This window comes from Cannabis sativa, chromosome 7 (genome assembly GCF_029168945.1).
Source record: "Cannabis sativa cultivar Pink pepper isolate KNU-18-1 chromosome 7, ASM2916894v1, whole genome shotgun sequence".
Classification (NCBI taxonomy): domain Eukaryota; kingdom Viridiplantae; phylum Streptophyta; class Magnoliopsida; order Rosales; family Cannabaceae; genus Cannabis; species Cannabis sativa.
The window spans coordinates 53,683,719-53,705,228 of record NC_083607.1 but is presented as its reverse complement, the minus strand read 5'-3'; the positions used below and the strand labels follow the sequence as shown (position 1 = coordinate 53,705,228).

Genomic DNA, 21,510 nt, shown 5'->3' with positions numbered 1-21,510 from the left:
AAAATCATCCAGAGCCACTTTAATGTGATGAGTATCCTGTTTAGAGCTCTTGCAAAAGAGAATCAAATCATCAGGAAAACATAAACTGATTAGGTTTACACTTTTGCACATGGGGTAATGCCTGAAAGTTTTCTCCTTAGCCTCGAATTTGAGCCTTCTAGTCAAGTACTCCATTATTAGAACAAAGAGCAAAAGTGAAATCAGGTATCCTTGCCTTAGGCCCTTCATCCCTTTAAAGTTCCCTTGAAGCCTTCCATTCATCATTAAAGTATAGGAGGTTCCCTTTAAGCACACCATAATCCATTTTATGAACCTAGTAGGAAAATTCAAACCTGCTAGTAAGTGTTCAAGAAAGTTCGAGTCAACCGTGTCATAGGTCTTACTTAGATCAATCTTGAAAGCACATCTTGGGGAGACATTTTTCCTATCATAGTTTTTGATTAGATCTTGAAAAATTAGAATATTATGAGCAATAGATCTATGCTCACTACATCAAAAGGGACTTTTTATCCCACTTTTTACACTTCAAAAATTATAAAGTGGGATAAAACTTTTGATCCCACTTTTACTTTTGGAGCCTTAAATAAAAGTTTGGAACAAGGGCCTTATTTGGAAAACGGATAAAAACAGTGTTAGAAAGGCTATTTTTATGCATTTGCCAAACGCAACTTAGCATTTTAAGTGAGACTTTTTATCATCTAAAAATTGGGATAACAGGTCCTCACACATTTGGGCTTTTTAATTGTTGGGTCGGCTACACATATAAAAGGAACTACTAACGTTTAGGGTTTTTTTTTATTACGGTTACTATTATTTCCTCCCACCCAATCTCTCTCTCTCTCTCCTATCTCTCTAAGCGACTGCCCATGGTGTATCTCATTGCAATCTGCTCTTCTATTCTCGTGCATCATCCCACGCCAGCGGCCTTTTTCTGGTGAAAGACGAGTCAACAAAGTTTAGATCCGAGCTCCATGCCCTCTGAAACTTCCAGGTACCATTCGTGTTCTTTTTCTTTTATGTTCTTGAGATATCTGTGCTCCTACTTCTTTTTTTTTTTCTAAAATGCCGATCAACTCTCTCTCCTTCTCTCTTTCCTCAGGTGTGAACGTTCGTGGTCGACGGGTTCATGGTTTTTCATGGTTGACGAAGCTTTGTGGTTGCTATTTGTGGTCGTTGATAATGACTCACGGTTGTCAAAGGTGGTTCGCCGCTATTCGTGGTTGTCGAAGGTGGTTTGTGGCTTTTGTTGTATTGAGTTTTTAGGATTTAAATGTGTACTTATTGTATATTTTGTCAAAAATATTATTAAGGAAAGAAAAATCTCTGTAGTGGTTCATTGCTTGTTAGTATTAGAATATTTTTTTTTTATTTTTTTTACCTTTAATACTCGTTATTATAGGAAAACCGGGATAAAAAATTACTTCTTATCCCAGTTTTTAAAGAAAATCTAGGATTAAAAATAGTTTTTTTATCCTGGTTTCTCCATAATAACCGGGATTAAAAGTGAGTTTTTATCCCGATTTTTATAAGAGCTTTTATCCCACGTGCATGTATCCCAGTTTTCATTTTAGCAAAAACTGGGATAAAATGCCCCTAAAAATCGGGATAAAAAGCATATTTTTGTAGTAGTTGCTTGATGAAGGCACCTTGGTTCTGATGGACTAGGTGAGGAAGCACTTCTGTCATCTTTAGGCAAATAAGCTTTGTAATACATTTATACAAAGTACTACAACATGCTATTGGCCTAAAGTCAATGGCTTTTGCAGGAACCTCCATTTTAGGCACCAAAGATAACACTGTTTCATTAAGCTGAGTAGGGATGCTGTCTGTTTCAAAGAACTGAAGTATAACTTTACTAATTTCAACACCTATTTTTGGCCAAAGTTCCTTGAAAAAAGCTGATCCGAACCCATATGGTCTAGGAATTTTGGAGTTAGGGATACTGAACAAATACCTATTTATCTCCTTCAAAGTAAAGGGCCAAATTAGTTGCAATTGCTGATCAAGATTCAGCTTGTGACCTTGGTCAAGCCAGGATAGATTTATTCAATAACAGGCAGTACTTGGGCTCCCCATAAAGCTTTAAAAATGATCAAAAAAGTCCTTAACAACATTTGAATAACAATCAACCATAGTTCCCTGATCAGAAATGAAACTAACTATTCGATTGTCATCCCTTCTTTTCTTCAGACTAGTAAAAAAATAGGCTGTGTTATCATCACCTTTGCTCAGCCAGTTTATCTTACTTGTTTGTTTTGGGTTTTATGCCCTAAATAAAACTCCATTTCAATGTAATCCATTTTATTCAATATCAATAAAGAAACAGAAGTATTTTTCATTCATTTGTGTATGTTTTGGTTCACCTTATCAATTGTTTGTCTATTTGATTTATAAATTCATCCAAACCCTTTTCACATACTTGATCCTGTTTATTGTGTTGTCAACACAATGGAAAGTAATCATGACTATGTGATTAAAGATTCCTAGATTTATCAGAACACTGGGGTTTTACTGATATGACAATCTACAACAGAGTTTACTTGCATTTGGAGAAATGTTATGTTCTTTCCAGATCATTGGTTAAAGTAAAGCTTGGATTGGATGCATGGAGTATGCATCGGAAGGGACCGATATTGAACTTTGACATAAATTTATTAAACTTACCGTAATATCTATTCAATTCAATATCACCTAGTTGATTCTAGATCAAATGATCTTAATCCTGATATGATTAGGTTCAATCTCAAGAGTGTTATTCGTGTTCTTTGATTTGTTAGTTAAGCCTACTTTTGGGTCAGGGTGATACGTACATTTTGGGAACACGGTAGTGCAATTGTGTGGGAGCGCTAACATAAATGTGGAATCTATAGCTTCTATCAGGAAAATAGAAAGTAAAGGATGATTTCCTTCGAGCTTGACCAAACGGAAATAAATGGTGGAGTACTCATTTCACTTAGGTGAAATATCATTTATACGGGGTTAAGTATTTTAAGGATAAAATACATTGTAGGGTGTTGCGGTAATCTAATTCCTTTTCAGTGTAGATCATCTATATAGAGGATCATTGATCAAATTAGGATTATAACAATGAATAACTAATGACGTGTTTATATGGTGGAACATATAGAGTGTTCTATATACTGAGAGTGCAATTGTAAGTTCTATGCGTGGATTCAATGAAGAATTAATAAGTCAGTGAATTTAAGATATAAATTCTTGATCTGCTTATTGGAAGCTTGGATATATAGACCCATGGTCCCCACACTAGTTGAGACAATTCTACTTGTAAGACTCATTTAATTGGTTTTGTTTAATCAATTATAATTCTCAAATTAGACTATGTCTATTTGTGAATTTTTCACTAAGCAAGGGCGAAGCTGTAAAGAAAGAGTTTCTAGGGTATATTTGTTAATTAAGATACTTTGGTTGGTCTAATTAATAAATATAATAAAAGACAATATTATTTAATAATTATTTATAGTTATTAAATAGTTGAAATTGACATTTAAATGGTTGAATTTGAAAATTGGCGTTTTTGAGAAAATGAGATGCAGAATTGATAAAATAGCAAAATTGCAAAAGTGAGGCCCAAATCCACTAGCCATGGCCGGGCACTTATGTAGGCTTTATCATTTAATATTTTCATTATTTTAATGCCAAATAATTCAAACCTAACCCTATTTGGCATGCTATAAATAGATAGTGATGGCTTCAGGAAAAGTAACTTTTGCATCTTATTCCTTTCAGAGAAAAACCTGAGCCATCACACTAAACCTAGCCGCCACTCTCTTTCCTTCTTCTTTCTTGATTGTTTCGAATCCTCTTAGTGATAGAGTAGTGCCCACACACAGCAAGTAGTACCTCAATCATAGTGTGGAAGATCGTGAAGAAAGTAATTCAACAAGAAGGACATTCGGGCTCAGATCTTGATAATACTTTGCGACAGAAAGGATACAAGGATTAGAGATCTGAGTGGAAGGAGACATATTATTCCGTTGCACCCAATGGAAGGTTTCTCATAGTTTATATGTGTTTATTTATAATCGTTTTAGAAGTTCATATTTAGGGTGTTAATCAACATACTTGTGAGTAGATCTAAGATCCTGGTAAAATAATTTCCAATAGTTTGCACTAAGAAACTGTGAAACATTTTTTTCTTTAATGCAAAAATTGTCTGCTGCAATCTTCTCTTTCTCAATCCATTCAGCTGCCCCTGGATTAGATTGAGCCATATTCTTAGCTTCTTTATATTGACCCTTAAACACCTGGTAGTTTATCCCCAAATCTCCTATTTGGTTTTTATTGAAGTTCTTAAGCAAACGTTTAGGCCTCAGGGTTTTAAAATATATAAAAGTCAGCCCTTCACCCATAATGGCCTTATTCCAACTAGCAAGAACAACTTTTTTTAAGTCCTCATGCTCTGCCCAGAGATTGAAAAATCTAAAAGGCTTAGTTCCTATATCTCGAACCACCTCAAAGGCCATTATACACACACAGTGATTAGATGCAGCCCCATTGAAACAGAGCAAAGGAGTTAGGATAGAGATCAAGCCACTCCTCATTCTTGAAAGTATGATCAATGCAAGAGTAGATTCTATCATTCACTCCATGGTTATTTGACCAGGTAAATATAGAACCCACCTTTTTCAACTCTTCCACCAGACCAAGGGAAAGTAAGTTATTGAAATCAATAATTTCAGTAGTCAATATAGAGTTACCTCCTACTCTGTCTCCATACCTGTAAACAACATTGAAGTCTCCCAACACTATCCAAGGCTTAACAGGAAACTTGAGCCTTTCAAGACCAACCCAAAGAGTCTTTCTCTCTTCCAAAGAATTAAACCCAAAAACAAAAGTTACACAAAAAGCCTCTACATGCCCTACCATTTTGACAAAACAGTGCACATACTTATTATTTTCTTCCAACACAATGACCTTAACAAATCCTTTCCTCCATATCAACAAGATTCTGCCTTCAGTAACTCTACTCGAGTAGTACTCCCAACTAGTAAACCTGTTGGAAATCATCTCCCCAATCTTACTACCTCTCATCTTAGTCTCTAAGAGAGCCCCCACACCAACATTCTTTAATCTACAAATATCGAAGACAACCTCTTGTTTATTACTTTTATTGAGGCCTCTAACATTCCAGCACATGATATTACATCAATTCATGGTTCATAATGGAGTTAGAATGAGTTCCTTTAACTCCTACCTCCTACCCTTGTAACACCTCAAATAGATTTAAAGAGCTAGTGCCAGACACCACTTTCTCCACATCCTCCTTCTATTTTCCCTTGGTTCTTTGAGTCCTTTTTGGTGTGAGCCAATCCCCAGACTTGCTTTGACTCTCATCATCTATAGTCTCGAACACCCCTGCCATGTTAGTTGTAGCAGCTTCTTTCCCTACTTTGTTTTCACCGTACCCTATCTCAGCTTCCTATTTATACCCATTCTACTTTGTTCAATTCCTTGCTACTTCCTAGATCTTTTTTATCTCCTTGAGGCTTTTTGTCAAACCCCTTCTTTTTCACCCCCTGCTCCTTCTCGTTCTTCCTACAGTTCGCACCATGCCCAGACCCATCACACTTCTTACATTGGATAGGAAGCCATTCATAGACTACCTCTTACTCCATCAGTCTTCCATGCTCATTTAAAAAGGTATCACTTTAGGTGGAGAGTCCATGATTTCTGTTTCCACCAACACCCGCGCAAACTTGACCATGGACATTTCATTGGTAACTTTGTCAGCCATGATAGGTTTCCCTATTGTGCTAACCAAAGCACTCAAGCACTTGTTTTCCCAGTACTGGAGCCCTAGGTCAGGTAGTCTGATCCACAAGGGAACTGACTTGAAGGCGAAGAGCATCCAGATCAGTAGTCCAAGGCCTTGTTATTACTGGTTCATGATCAAATTGGTTCACACCATGCTCCAGGACATGGTCTTGTGTTGATTCTTCCTAAAACTTGACCATTGTATAGCCCCCATTCATCCTAACAATTTGAGCAATCTCTAACTTGCCCCACATTCTACGAATAAAGCCTTCATAGACTGAAAATGGTAGATTAGCTCCAACCACCATACATATTACTGTCGTACTCCAATTTCCAGCATGAATCTTCACTTCTTCCACATCGATCTGAGCAATCTTCATCTCCTCTTTGATCAAAGGTTTTTCATAGGTTAGATTAGGTTCACAAAAAGAGATCGTCTCCTCTATTAAACTGCTTCCATTTGTGTTGAGAATTAGTTTGAAAATCCTCCTTATCTACTTTATCCGTCCAAGTTCGAGGAGATTCTGCTCCAGCTCACCAACTAAATCCAAGTTGCCATCAATTCGCGAATCACTAACCTGATCTTCATCGACACACTGTGTTTCTCCAGTGTTCAACGCGTAAGAAATTAGATCCAATCCTTCAGTTAATCCATTCATAGTTTGTACCTCATCCCATGCTTCATCTTTCTCATCCGATGCTATTTCAAATTCTTGCAAAAAACGAACTGGCTTTTGAATTACCTGCTTTTTCTTCGCTATGGGAGAGAGCTTCGAGGAATCACGCACGCCTCTAACACTTCAAGACTTTTTATTTGTTTTACTTACCATTTTTTTATTTGCAACAAAACTCTATTATCATTTATAATTGTTACATGTATAACTCTAATGTAAAATAATTATAGCAGCGATAATACCTTTAGTTACTATTTCGTTTTTGTTGCCCTCACTAATTTAGACTGTTAATGTTATGATAAAATTTATTTTAATTTCTAACATTTTTATTATTATTTTGATGTTCTCTTTCTAATTAATTAAATAGTATGTTCTTGTTGAAGCAATAGGTGTGAAGGAAACTCTAAGTTGGATAAAGAAAAAAAATTAGAGAGACATGGTTATTAAAATTGATAATTTGGTGGTCGTTCAAGCACTTTCAAGTTCTCTCCAAATGTCCTCTTTTTTGGTTTGTTAATTAGTGATTGCAAAGATTTGTTATCTTCTTTTCATAATGTTCAAATTTGTTTTGTTTCACATGTTTTTTCTGGTTTTTAGACTCTTGTAATGGCTGTTTAATAAAAGCATCTCATAGAAAAAATCTTTTGAACAACAAATCAAGTAAGGATTTTTATTTCTACTCTATAAAATAATATGTATACATTATTATTATTGAAAATATAAACTTAAATAAGTTTTAAAAATTATTCATAATATCTCTTTAAAAAAATTTCCTCACATTATTTTATGTTAATTTAAATATTTGTTTTTATTTTATTTAATTTTTTTTAAATCATGTATGTATTTTTCTTTTCTTAAAGAAAATTTTATATAATTTTTTATTTTAATTTTTTTGTTATCATATTTAAATTATAATATTTTTTTATTTAATAGGTATATTTTTTAAGAATATAAATTGGAAGAAAAAAATTAGAAAAATTTAGTACAATTCTTAAAATAAGATGTTTTAAATACTTTTTACTTTTTAGGTGTAAATAAAATTTTTCTATTTAATATGAAGAATAATAATGTACTCACATGTGTCTTGGCACTTACAAACTTAGTTGGCTCTTAACACTATATAGAATATTGCTGAGGCACCCATGGTACCTAAGATCATGATCAAATATCATTTATAATTGACATAGGCATATAGTTGAAATGGTAGAGCTGAAAGAAAACATAGGCATATAGTTGAAATGAGATTAACTCTCCTTGCTCAAGCTAATATGCCCTTGAAATTTTAAGTTGAAGCTTTTCAAACAGCTGTGTATCTTATGAATAGGTTACCCACACCTATCTTGAATCTAAAAACACCTTTTGAGGCACTGTTTAAAAGAAAACCTGATTATAGTTTCTTGAAAATTTTCAGTTCAACTTGTTTTCCATGTATTAGGCCCTATCAAACACATAAGTTTCAACTTCACTCTTTAAAGTGTGTTAACTTAGGATATAGTGATCATCATAAAGATTACAAATGCTTAAGTTCTAATGGTAGAGTCTACATATCTAGGAATGTCATTTTTAATGAAAAAGAGTTTCCTTTCAAAAATGGCTTTCTAAACAACTATTCTGCAGAAAAAAAAAAGCTGTTTTATAAACCTCCCAATGGTCTCAACTGCCTAACCTACACAACCAAAATGTTGTGCAAAACACACTTGCAACACCAGATAAAAACAGCAACACTGCTGCAACAGAGGCATCCCTTGGACCAACACTCTCCAATCACTCACATGAGGTTAGTGATCACATTTTGGAAGCTGTTGAACACACTAAGACTGTTAGCAATACTGATATGGAACAGGAAGATATGCAGTAGGAAGTTGAACAAGAACTTCAGCAGGAACAACAACCTGCTCAAATTCAATCACATCCTATGATTACCCATTCAAAGGCTGGGATATTTAAGCCTGAAGTGTATGTTGGACACACAGACTAGAATCTAATGGAAGACGAACCAAGAAGAGTGGAGCAAGCCTTGAAGTCAAAGGTCTGGAATCGAGCAATGCAAACTGAGATGAGTGCACTTAAAGCCAAGAAAACTTACATGCTTGTTCCCAAATTGCCTTACTATAACTTGGTGGGAAATAAATGGGTCTACAGAATAAAAAGAAATGCTGATGGATCTGTAGAAAAGTTAAAAGCTCGTCTTGTGGAAAAAGGTTACCATCAAAGGCCTATGTTATTGTGTTTTGATCTTCTAAGTTTACTTTGTTGTAATTTTAGATTTATTCTTAGAAATTATATTTGTTGTGCTTGTTATACCCAAAAATGGACCTCGTTAATCACTCTGAGAAGAATAATTTCATCTCCATCAAATAATAATAATAATAATGGTAAAATTAAAAATAGTTTTGTAAATTAATATTTTAAAAATATATATGTAAATTGTTTTATATTATTTATTTAAATTATTAATAATTTCTTTTTTAAAAAAAAAAAAAATATATAGACTAATGTCCAGTAAGGTTGGACTAGAAAGGGGTTTCTATTGTGAGATCCAATATCATGTCTATTAATGTTGGACTAGAAATGTTTTTCTAGTCTAATTATGTTGGACTAGAAAAATATTATTTTTATGTCCCTGGATATTATGTCCAACACAAAGGGGACTCCAAAAACTTATCTAGTCGAGCTTTGATGGACTTAAAAGGGGTTTTTTGTAGTAGTGACAACTATCCGAGTTATTCTCACTATTGCTGTGAGCGAAAATTGGGAAGTTAGACACTTGGATATAAACAACGCTTTCGTAAATAGAACCCTTGAAGAAGAAGTGTATATGGTACAACCACCAGGCTTTGAAGACAGCAGCAAACCAGATTATGTATGCAAGTTAAACAAGACATTGTACGGCTCAAAACAAGCTCCTCGAGCTTGGTTTGATAGACTAAAATAAACTCTACTGAGCTGGAAGTTCACTAATTCAAAAGCTTATACATCCTTGTTTTCTAAAATAACTGAGCAAACTGTTATTTTTGTGCTCATCTTGTTGATGACATTTTTGTAACAGGCAATGACACCAGTCAGTTAAATCAGTTCATTGCTGATCTGAACAGAAACTTTGCTCTTAAAGATGAAGGGCTGCTGCATTTTTTCTTGGGCAATGAAGTGCACTGTGACACTACAGGCGCATGTACCTTTCTCAGGGAAAATATATCACAGACCTCTTGGAAAGTTCAACATGACCAATGTAAAGCCTTGCCCCACTCCAATGGTGTCTGGCAAACCTTTATCCAAAACTGATGGTGAACAACTTCAAAATCCAACAATCTATAGAAGCATGATTGGGGCTCTTCAATATTTATGCCATGTCAGGCCCGATATTGCTTTTGTCATAAATAAACTCAGCCAATTTCTACAATCTCCAACCACAAGCCACTGGAGTGGAGCCAAACGAGTTCTGAGGTATCTAAAAAGGACAATCCATCATGGTCTTCATATCTGCCCAAGTGACAGATTAGCAATTGTTGGATATTCAGATGCTTACTGGGCTTGCTGTCCAGATGATCGTCGATCAATTACAGGGTATTGTGTATACTATGGAGAAACATTAGTTGCCTGGTCTTCAAAGAAACAAGTTGTTGTCTCAAGATCTAGCACAGAATCTTAGTACAGAGCCCTTGCTCATGTTGCCTCCGAGATAGCCTGGGTTGAATCTCTGTTAAAAGAAATTAGTTTCGAACTGCCATGTACTCCAATAACCTGGTGTGATAATCAAGGAGCAAGTGCTTCGGCTTCAAATCCTATTTACCATGCTCGAACAAAGCATATCGAATTAGATGTACATTTCATCTGTGATAAACTGCTGCAGAATAAACTTGAAATCTTTTATGTGCCATCCTCAAATCAGATTGGTGATTGCTTAACAAAAGGTCTTTCACATTCTTGATTCAGGTTCCTTATTGACAAACTCGGGATGAAGATGTCACCCCTTTGTTTGAGGGGTGGTGTTAAGAACCTGAATTCTACTGTTGTACCCTCATGATAGCAGCTATGCACCTCACCTCACTCAATACTCTCTCTTCAACAAATTGGGAAGATTCGTTCTCTATGGAACTGATTCTTCATTGCTTTTTGTGCCTTTTCTGTTATAATGAATTATTGCATTTTTATTTGTATTGCCACCTGTCAAGTTTTGATTGTGTGTTTGTACTCTGCTTTGGCTATATAATGAAAAGTCTGTACTCAGCATCCTTTGAGCTCAGAAATACAATTGTCCTCTTTCTTCACTCTCTTATCAGATCGAGATTCATATGTTTTGAGTTTGTGGGAAACTAGTGGTACTCTTCATTTTAATCTGTGATTATGTATCATGATAGCTGCTAATTAATTGATTCAAAATTTGTGTACAGTACACCACGTCCACACTTTTGCTAATACAAGTTTATAGACGTTTTTGTTTATCTTAATATAAACCATTTATTATCAGTTTTCTAATCCAGATGTATATTGTATTATATAATATTATAAATAAAATTATGGTATATATATATATGATATTTTTAAACAATATTATTTTAAATTTTGATTTATATAAAAATATTATATGTTTATATTCACAGACAAATTAATACCAAACAAATATAAAATATAAAAATATAACATATAATACAATTCAATATCATATCAATATCATATTATATAACAAATATAGAGCTTTTTGTGCTTGATGCTTAGACCCCACAAGAGGCTTTGACCTTATATATTGATATTAAAAAATATACATATTTCATATCTATATCACTATATATACTAAGAGCCGCAAGCAATAATGGAAACCTATTATAGTCGTGTTTTTGACATGTTAGTTGTCTCTTTGTATTAGGGTGTTTGTTTTCCTTAGGAATTTTCGTTTGTTTGGCTGTTGCTATATATGGTGTCCAGTAGCGAGTTGGTATGAGATTTGGAATCACGTTGGGCTGATATTAGTCTGGAAAAGGAGGACGAAGGTGGTCTCTTGGATTCTGAGATTGTTTCAGATGTACCAAAAGAATTGGTTATTGATACAAGATGGTGTTTGGTGGGAAAATTGTTAACAGGTAGGGTCTCAATTTTAATGCCTTTCAGAATATGATGGCATATCCTTGGCAACTAGGAAAATAATGTATGTCAAAGAGTTAGAGCACAAACATTATTTGTTCCAATTCTATCACGAGGCTGATATACAAAGGTAGCCCTTGGACCTATGACAGGAAAATAATTATTTTTGAGCAGTTTCCTGATGGGATTAATCCACGAATGGTAGTGCTGAATCAGCTGGATATGTGGGTGCCTGTATGACTTGCAATCGAGATTTATGACTGAGGGAGGGGTGAAGGAGGTACGGAAATATATTAGGGAGTTTGTTGATTTAGACCCTAATAATTTTATTGGTTTTAGGGGATTACCTACGTATAAGGGTTACTATTAATGTCAATAAGTCAATTAAGAGACGGATGAAAATTCACAAGAATAATTCGAATTGATTTTGGGTCAATTCGAAGTAAGAGAAATTACCCACTTTTTATTTTATCTACAGTATTATAGGTCATTTTGAATGATTTTCTGTCAAATTTTTGAGACTCCTTTGCATTTGATGGCAAAGCCATATGGGTTGGGATTTCTAGCTGTTCATTCAAATGAATTTCACAATATTAGTGCTCAATGGTTGAGATCGGGTGCAGATACGCGATAACAGATTGGGGAGGGTGGCTGACAAAAATTAGAGGGTGGGAGCCTAGTAGAGATCATGGTAAAAGGATTATGATTGACAATGCACAAGATTCTGTGAGGAAAAATAGGAGGTTAAATGAGGAAATAGGTAATCGGGGGATTGGATTGGAATTCAATGGGTTAGAAAGTCAATTTTTTTTAATTGTGTTTCAATAGTGGACCCTAAACGTAAAAGGAGTGATATGGTTGAATTGGGCGAGACTAATGGAGTTGATGTAGGCCAGGCGAATGAGAAAGAAGTGGATCTTGTGAGAAGAAGTTGGTAGTAGAAGAGATGGACTAGGATGACGTGAGTTTTTCAAAAGAACAAGTTATTGGTGGGTACTGGTGTTTAGGCCGGCTACAAATTACGAATTTATTATAATGGAATTTTCGTGGACATTGGAGCCAACGGGCTAAACAATTCTTAATTAACCTAGTGTCTTCAAATAAAGCAAATATTTTAATTTTGTGTGAACCATTAGGTGGAAGGGATGTAGTGGATTTGGTGAAGTTTATGTTAAGCTGTGTTTTTGTGTTGAAGCCCAAGGACATAGTGGTGGGTTGGCTCTTGTGTGGAAGCACGAAAATGATGTCATTTCACAAGGGTTTTCTAAGAACCATATTGATGTTTTTGTGCCACTCATTGGTACAAATCAGTGGCGATTAACTGAAATCTATGGAGAACTTAGGCCCAAGTTGAGGAGGCAGACTTAGGGCTTGTTTCGTACTGTTAGATATTAGATGTATATTAGCTGTAAAAGAATTACATATTTAGTAGATATTTAGTAGATATTTAGTCTCCTAGCTTTGTATATAAATATGTATTATTCTATGAAATCAACACACAATTCGAATCACTATTTTCTACATGGTATCAGAGCATTGTGATCCGAAATTCGAAATTCGAAATTAGGTTTCATTAAAAAAAAAAAAGAAGAAGAGAGTTTAGGGTTTTTTTCAAAAATCTTTTCTGGAGTGCGAATCTATTCTCATCGCCCACTCAGGAGTGTTGCCCAGCCGCCGATCTACAAAACCCCAAAGTTCAGTCACCGGATTCCTCGCGCGTGGGGCTCACGCGCCGCCCAAAGCTTCTGCCCGTTCTCCCACGCGCCGGCGCGTGGAGGCGCGTGTGACGGCGCCTTCGACGACGTTCTTTTGTCGATTCTCTACTGGGTTCTTCTAAGCCCACTCACATCTGTTCTAGGTTGTAATTCTGTATTTGTTTGTCTTCTTCGTGTTTGGGTGTTCATTCTTTGGTGTTCTTTTGTTCTTTTTCTCTGTCCTTTGTGTTTTCTTTTGAGATTATGGCAGAGATAAGATCAGATTCAAAATCAGTTGTTGTTTCTGATGTTGTTCCCGTGATGTCTAAAATCACGGACCATAAGTTGATTGGTTCGAATTATTTGGAATGGAGTAAGACGATTCGACTGTATTTGAGGAGTATTGACAAAGATGATCACTTGACTGACGATCCTCCTGAAGAAACAAACGATTCAAGGAAAATATGGCTCCGTGAGGATGCTCGCTTGTTCCTTCAAATTCAAAATTCTATCGATAATGAGATAATTAGTTTGATTAATCATTGTGAATTGGTTAAAGAACTAATGGGTTACTTGGAGTTTTTGTATTCTTGCAAAGACAACATATCTCGCATATATGATGTTTGCAAAGCTTTTTATCGCGCGGAGAAACAAGATAAGTCTCTTATGAATTATTTTATGGCTTTCAAGAAAACGTATGAAGAACTTAATGTGCTATTACCCTTTAGTCCTGATGTAAGAGTTCAACAGCGCCAACGAGAACATATGGCTATTATGAGTTTTCTTGCAGGACTCTCATCTGAATTTGACTCTGCAAAGTCACAAGTTCTCTCTGGTTCTGATGTCTCCTCTTTACAAGATGTGTTTACTCGTGTTCTTCGCACAGAGACTACCTCTTCAACTCCTCTTAATAGCGCCTTGGTGAGTCGTAATAATTCTGCACCGGAAAGAAACTCTACTCCAAGTGGATTTAAAGGAGGTAATTCACAAGGACCTGATAACCGCACACCAAATTCTGGGAGCATCATGTGCAATTATTGTAAGAAACCAGGCCACACCAAGTTTGAGTGTAGGAAGTTACAGTTTAAGAATCGACAACAACACTCTGCCAATATTGCAAGCACTAGTGATGCATTTGAAAAATCGGTCCTTATTTCTGCTGATGAATTTTCCAAGTTCTCAAGGTATCAGGAAACACTTAAGTCTTCATCTTCTTCTGTCACTGCGATTGCTGATTCAGGTAACTCTAATGCATGCCTTCTTTCCAAATCCTCAAAATGGGTCATTGATTCTGGTGCCACAGATCATATGACAGGTAATTCCCGTCTCTTTTCCACTTTTCAGTCTCACAGTCCCACTTCTGTTGTCACCTTAGCTGATGGGTCAACAACTTCTGTTCTTGGATCTGACACTATTGTTCCTACACCTATGCTATCTTTGTCATCAGTCTTACATTTACCTGATTTGTCCTTTAATTTGCTTTCTGTTAGTCAACTCACTCGTAATTTAAATTGTTGCATCTCATTCTTTCCTGATCATTGTTTGTTTCAGGATCTTATGACGAAGAAGATTATTGGTAAAGGACATGAATCTGGGGGCTTTTATGTTCTTGACCCACTTTCGCCAACCTCTATTGCTTGTTCGAGTGTTGCTTCCGCTTTTGAGGCTCATTGTCGTTTAGGACATCTCATCCCTTAAGTCTTTCATTCACACCCAGTTTAACACGAAAGATTTAGGGGAGCTCAAGTATTTCTTGGGGATTGAAGTTACTCGGAGTAAACAAGGTATTTTTCTGTCTCAAAGAAAGTATGTACTTGATTTGCTAACTGAGACATGAAAATTGGGAGCAAAACCTTGCAATGCTCCAATGAATCCAGCTGTGCATCTTACACGTGATGGGAAACCATTTGAAGATCCTGAGAAATATCGCAGGTTAGTTGGAGAGTTGAATTATTTAACTGTGACTCGTCCAGATATTGCATTCCCGGTTAGTGTTATCAGTCAGTTCATGTCTTCTCCAACAATTCATCATTGGGCAGCATTAGAACAAATTTTATGTTACTTAAAAGGAGCACCAGGACGAGGTATAGTTTACAAGGATCATGGACATACCCAGATTGAGTGTTTTTCGATGCAGTATGGGCGGGCTCCAAGGTAGATAGACGATCCACTTCAGGATATTGTGTATTTGTTGGGGGCAATCTGGTCTCTTGGAAGAGTAAGAAACAAAATGTTGTATCTAGATCCGATCTTTGAATCAGAATATAGAGCTATGGCCCAGTCTGTGTGTGAGGTAATATGGATTTATCAGCTTTTGACTGAATTCGGGTTTAAGACTTCTATTCCAGCAAAATTATGGTGTGATAATCAAGCTGCTCTTCATATTGCCTCAAATCCCGTATTTCACGAGCGAACTAAGCACATTGAGATTGATTGTCATTTTGTTCGTGAGAAAATTCAACAAGGTCTGATCTTCACAGGATATGTGAAGACCGGAGAACAACTAGCAGATATTTTTACAAAGGCTTTGAATGGGGTGCGGGTTGATTATCTTTGTAACAAGCTGGGCATGATTAACATCTATGCTCCACCTTGAGGGGGAGTGTTAGATATTAGATGTATATTAGCTGTAAAAGAATTAGATATTTAGTAGATATTTAGTCTCCTACCTTTGTATATAAATATGTATTATTCTATGAAATCAACACACAATTCGAATCACTATTTTCTACACGTACCTTGGAAAATCAATTTGATTTGCATTGGTGTTTGTCTGGGGACATGAATAATATGGGTATCCATTTCGATAAATGGGGTAGGAGAAGGTATCCTGTTTGGTTGATAGAAAATTTCTAGGAAGCATTAAATGATTGTGGCCTTATCGACTTAGAACTTTAAGGGTACCTGTATAAATGGGAGAAGGGACATGATTCGGATAACTGGATTGAAGAGTGGTTGGATAACTTTAGGGTTACCAGTATACATGGCTTTTTCTTTTTCCAAAGGTGAAGTTATTTAATCTTGATTTTTCTTCTTCTGATCATTGGCCTTTGTTTTTGGTTCCAAGTACTAATGTTCCTATGGTTGGAAAGCCACCTTTTTTCTTTGAGTGTGTGGCTAAGGGAGTCAATGTGTAGGCAGGTAGTAGAGAGTTGCATATTTGGGAGGATATTCAAGCTTCTATTTCTTTAAAACAAAATGATGTTTTCCTAGAAGTGGTTTTATAGGTGAAGGTTCAAGGAGCTTAGTTTCAAATGCACCAAGATAGATCTCTGAGACCAGATGGTATGAGCCAGAAATTTTACTAGAAATTTTGGCCAATTATGGGTGGTGATATGGTCAAGTTTGTTACGGAATTTTTTGAAACATGGGTGTTCCCAGAGAGGAAAACTGATACTAGTATTGTTTTAATTCCTAAGAAGAACAATCCTTGAAAAGTCTTGGCTAATCGAATCAAGGTGGTGCTTCACCATGTTATTATTGAGGCTCAAAGTGTCTTAATCCCTACACGTTTAATCTCTGATAATATTATGGTGGCATTTGAAATAATGCACTATTTGAAAAGAAAGATAAAGGGTAAGAAGGGTTGTATGACGTTGAAATTGGATATGAGTAACTATTGCAATATGGATACATAAGATTCCTAGCAGTTGTGATGGACACTAGCAGACCTGAAATAGTTGGGCCTGAGGACATCAAAGTAGTGAAAGAGTTCGTGAATGTGGTTCCTGAAGAATTACCTGGTTTTCCACCACAACGGGAGATAGACTTTGCTATTGAATTGGTACCATGAGCGCAACCAGTTTCTAAGGCAGTATATCAGATGGCTCCAGCAGAACTTAAAGAATTGAAGTTACAACTTCAGGGGATGCTTGACCTTGGCTTTACCTGACCCAGTGTATCACCCTAGGGAGCTCCAATTTTGTTTCTTCAGAAGAAAGATGGAACACTTTAATATGTGTATTGATTAACAATAATTGAACAAGTTGACAATCAAGAATTAGTATCCACTGCCTAGAATTGATGATTTGTTTGAAAGGAAAGACAATCTTTTGCAACATTGATCTTAGCTTGGGCTATCATCAGTTGAGAATCCGAGAGGAAGACATTCTGAGGAATGAATTTTGCACTAGATATGGCCACTGAGAATTTTTGGTTATGTCCTTTGGGCTAACCAATGCTCCGACAACATTCATGGATCTCCTGGTATTGAAGGATTTCCTCGATATTTATGTCGTAGTATTTATTGATGATACTCGTGTATACTCCTAGGAATTCTTTCACAGCGACTCAGGGAACACAAGCTTTATGCAATGTTCCAAAAGTTTGAATTTTATTTATCAAAAGTATCTTTTCTGGATCATATTGTCAGTAAAGATAGAAGTATGGTTGGTTCGATGAAGATTGAATGATTTAGGGATTAACCAAGGCCCAAGATAGTTACAGAGGTCAGAAGCTTCCTTGGTTTAGCCGGGTACCATCGTCGCTTTTTAGAAGGGTTTTCCAGGATTTCCACACCTTTAACAGAATTAACTAAGGAAAATCAATGATTTTTATGGGCCGATAAGTGTGATGCTAGTTTTCAAGTGTTGAAGCAGGGAAAAATTACGGCTCGAGTGTTAGCATTGCCATCTGATCAATTTTTTTGTTTTAGTTTATTGTGCTACCTCCAAACAGGGTCTAGGATGTGTTTTGATGCAAGCTAACATGGTCATTGCTTATGCTTCTTGTTAGTTGAAGGAATGTGAGCGACATTATCCAACACACAATTTAGAGCTTGTCGTAGTGTTTTTTGCACTGAAGATTTGGCGGCATTATCTCTATGGAGAGAAATGTGAGATTTACACCACCACAAGAGTCTCAAATACTTCTTTACTCAGAAAGATTTGAATATGGGGCAAAGACGGTGGTTAGAGTTAGTCAAAGACTATTGTTGCGAGATTCTTTATAAACCGAGAAAGCCATTTTGGTAGTAAATGCCTTGAGTAGGAAAGTGTTGGGTTTTATGCCCTAAATAAAACTCCATTTCAATGTAATCTATTTTATTTAACATCAATAAAGAAACAGAAGTATTTTTCATTCATTTGTGTATGTTTTGGTTCACTTTATCAATTTCTTGTCTATTTGATTTATAAATTCATCTTAAACCCTTTTTCACATACTTGATCCTGTTTATTGTGTTGTCATCACATTGGAAAGTAAACATGACTATGTGAATAAAGTTTCCTAGATTTATCAGACACAGGGTTTTACTGATATGATAATCTACAACAAGAGTTTACTTGCATTTGGAGAAATGCTATGTTCTTTCCAGAACATTGGTTAAAGTAAAGCTCAGGTTGGATGCATGGAGTATGCATCGGAAGGGACCGATATTGAACTTTGACTTAGATTTAATTAAACTTACCGTAAAATCTATTCAAGTCAATATCGCCAAGTTGATCCTAGATCAAATGTTCTTACTCCTGTTATGATTAGGCTCAATCTTAAAAGGCTATTCGCGTTCATTGATTTGTTAGTTAAGCCTACTTTTAGGTCAGGGTGATACGTACATTTTGGGAACACGGTAGTGCAATTGAGTGGGAGCGCTAACATAAACATGGAATCTATAGCTTCTATCTGGCGAATAGTAAGCAAAGGATGATCTCCTTCGAACTTGACCAAACGAACATAAATGGTGGAGTACTCATTTCACATAAGCTGAAATATCATTTATACGGGGTCAAGTGTTTTAAGGATAAAATACATAGTAGGGTGTTACGGTAATCTAATCCCTTTACAGTGTAGATCATTCATATAGAGGATCATTGATCACATTAGGACTATAACAATGGATAACTAATGATGCGTCTACATAGTGGAACATATAGAGCATTGTATATACTGAGAGTGCAATTCTAAGTTCTATGCGTGGATTCAACGAAGAATTAATAAGTTAGTGAATTTTAGTGCTAAATTCTTGATCTACTTATTGGTAGCTCGGTTATATAGACTCATGGTCCCCGCACTAGTTGAGATAATATTATTTGTAAGACTTATGTAATTGGTTTTGATTAATCAATTATAATTCTCAAATTAGACTATGTCTATTTGTGAAATTTTCACTAAGTAAGGGCGAAATTGTAAAGAAAGAGTTGTTAGGGGCATATTTGTTAATTATGATACTTTGTATGGTTCAATTAATAAATATGATAAATGACAATATTATTTAATAATTATTTATAGTTATTAAATAGTTAAAATTGACATTTAAATAGATGAATTAGAAAATTGGCGTTTTTGAGAAAATCAGATATAAAAGTTTTAAAACTGCAAAATTGCAAAAAGCAAGGCCCAAACCCAATAAGCCATGGCCGGCCACTTTTGTAGGCAATTTAAACTGATATTTTCATTATTTTAATGCCAAATAATTCAAACCTAACCCTAGTGGAATGCTATAAATAGATAGTGAAGGCTTCAGGAAAATTACACTTCTGATTCAGAAAACCTGAGCCTTTCTCTCTCTACCTTGGCCGCCACCCTCTCTCTCTCTCTCTTCCTTGATAATTTCGAAACCCCTTAGTGGTTAGAGTAGTGCCCACACACAGCCAGCAATACCTCAATCATAGTGAGGAAGATCGTGAAGAAAGATCATCAGCATAGGAGTTTTAGCATCAAAGATTTAGAGAAAGAGATCCAGGTTCAGATCTTGATAATACTCTGCTACAGAAAGGATACAAGGGTTAGAGATCTAAACGGAAGGAGTCATTTAATTCCGCTGCACCCAATGTAAGGTTTCTTAAACTTTATATGTGTTTATTTCATCGTTTTAGAAAGTTCATATTTAGGGTGTTAATCAACATACTTGTGAGTAGATCTAAGATCCTGGTAAAATAATTTCCAACAGAATGGTCCCGAGCAGGTTTTCAGTTCGAAGATAATCTCTCCTCAGTTAGCGACCGACATGGTTAAGGAAGGTATTGAGTTTGTGTTTTGAAAACTTAGTAATTTGGCGCTTTAGACTGATCTGTTAGAAAGGATCAGAAGTGCTCAAATGGAAGACCCTAAGTTAGTTAAGTCTTGGAAGGATGTTTTAGCAGACCGGGCTAAAGATTTCTCAGTATCATATAGTGGAATGTTACTTTATAAAAATTGGTTTTGTGTCCCGAATAGTGGTGTGCTCATAAAAGAGATTTTTGATGAGGCTCAGACCACTTCTTACTCGTTGCATCAAGGTACCATCAAGAGATTACGTATCCAAGTGTTTAACTTGTCAGAAAATTAAGGTTGAACATCAGAGACCTGTGAGTTTGTTGCAGCCTTTGACCCTTAATACAACTCAGTAATAGTTTTTATTTTTTATTAGGCTAAATTGTTGTAAAATATCAATATTTAAAGAATGTAATGCTTAAATACTCAATTTAAAATTCTCATAATTGGATAAATTTTATGTTTAGTTTGATTTTATATATAAAAAAATAGTTTTCAGTGACAAAAATACTTAATATTGGTTAATTATAATATTTAAATACCAACACTATTTTAGCAGCAAAAATACCTAACATTTGTTAATAATAAAAGTTAAAGACGTGCACTTTTTTCGGCTAAAATACTAATGTTTAAGACCACAGGAACCAACAATTCAAAGCAATGATTTACCTGATCTTTTCCATGTATGTCAGCTTTAACAAGCTTAGAATAAAATTCTTTAGGACCCTTTCCATCAGCACCACCATCTTCAACTTGTATGAAAGCAACTCTAAGTGCCTCATTCCTATGTGAAAAAATCCAAGAACAAAATAAATAGCAACTCGAAGTGCCTCATTCTAATGGTACTTTTTTTTTGTTGCTTAAATATAGTTATTTTTTGTATTCTTGCTCTAATCATGCTCTGTATTTTAGTTAATATTTGATTATTTTAACAATATATTATAATATGAATTTGTTAAATATAATTTTTTATAATTAAATTTGTCAAATATAAAATAATTTAATAAAATCATGATAAAGTAATAGTACTTTTGATTAAAATACTATTAAAAAATTTTAGCAAAAAAATAAAAACCTTTCTATCAATTCTCTATTATAGGGAGCCATTTTTTGTATGGTTGGCGCTCATTTTTTTAAGGCTGACTCTCTATTTTAGCTAAGTGTGTATAGAGAGCATGACTAAAGATGTTCTTAAACAACAAATAGCGAATGTTGACAACAAGAACTTGTGTACGATGTTATGGTTGGAAATCTCGGATCAATTTGCTAATTAGGTTGGATGAGTATGAGATGATGGAAATAATTGAGAGAGAGAGAGA

General features: G+C 35.3%; 1 protein-coding gene across 1 annotated transcript in view; it reads right to left on the bottom strand.

The window, feature by feature from the left end:
- LOC115709473 (callose synthase 10) overlaps window positions 1–21,510 on the bottom strand; it is a 125,371-nt gene that overhangs the window by 32,958 nt on the left and 70,903 nt on the right. Inside the window, exon 34 of the mRNA XM_030637591.2 lies at window positions 20,861–20,975. Within this exon, the coding sequence (XP_030493451.1) occupies window positions 20,861–20,975 (115 nt within the window). The remainder of the gene's footprint in view (window positions 1–20,860; window positions 20,976–21,510) is intronic.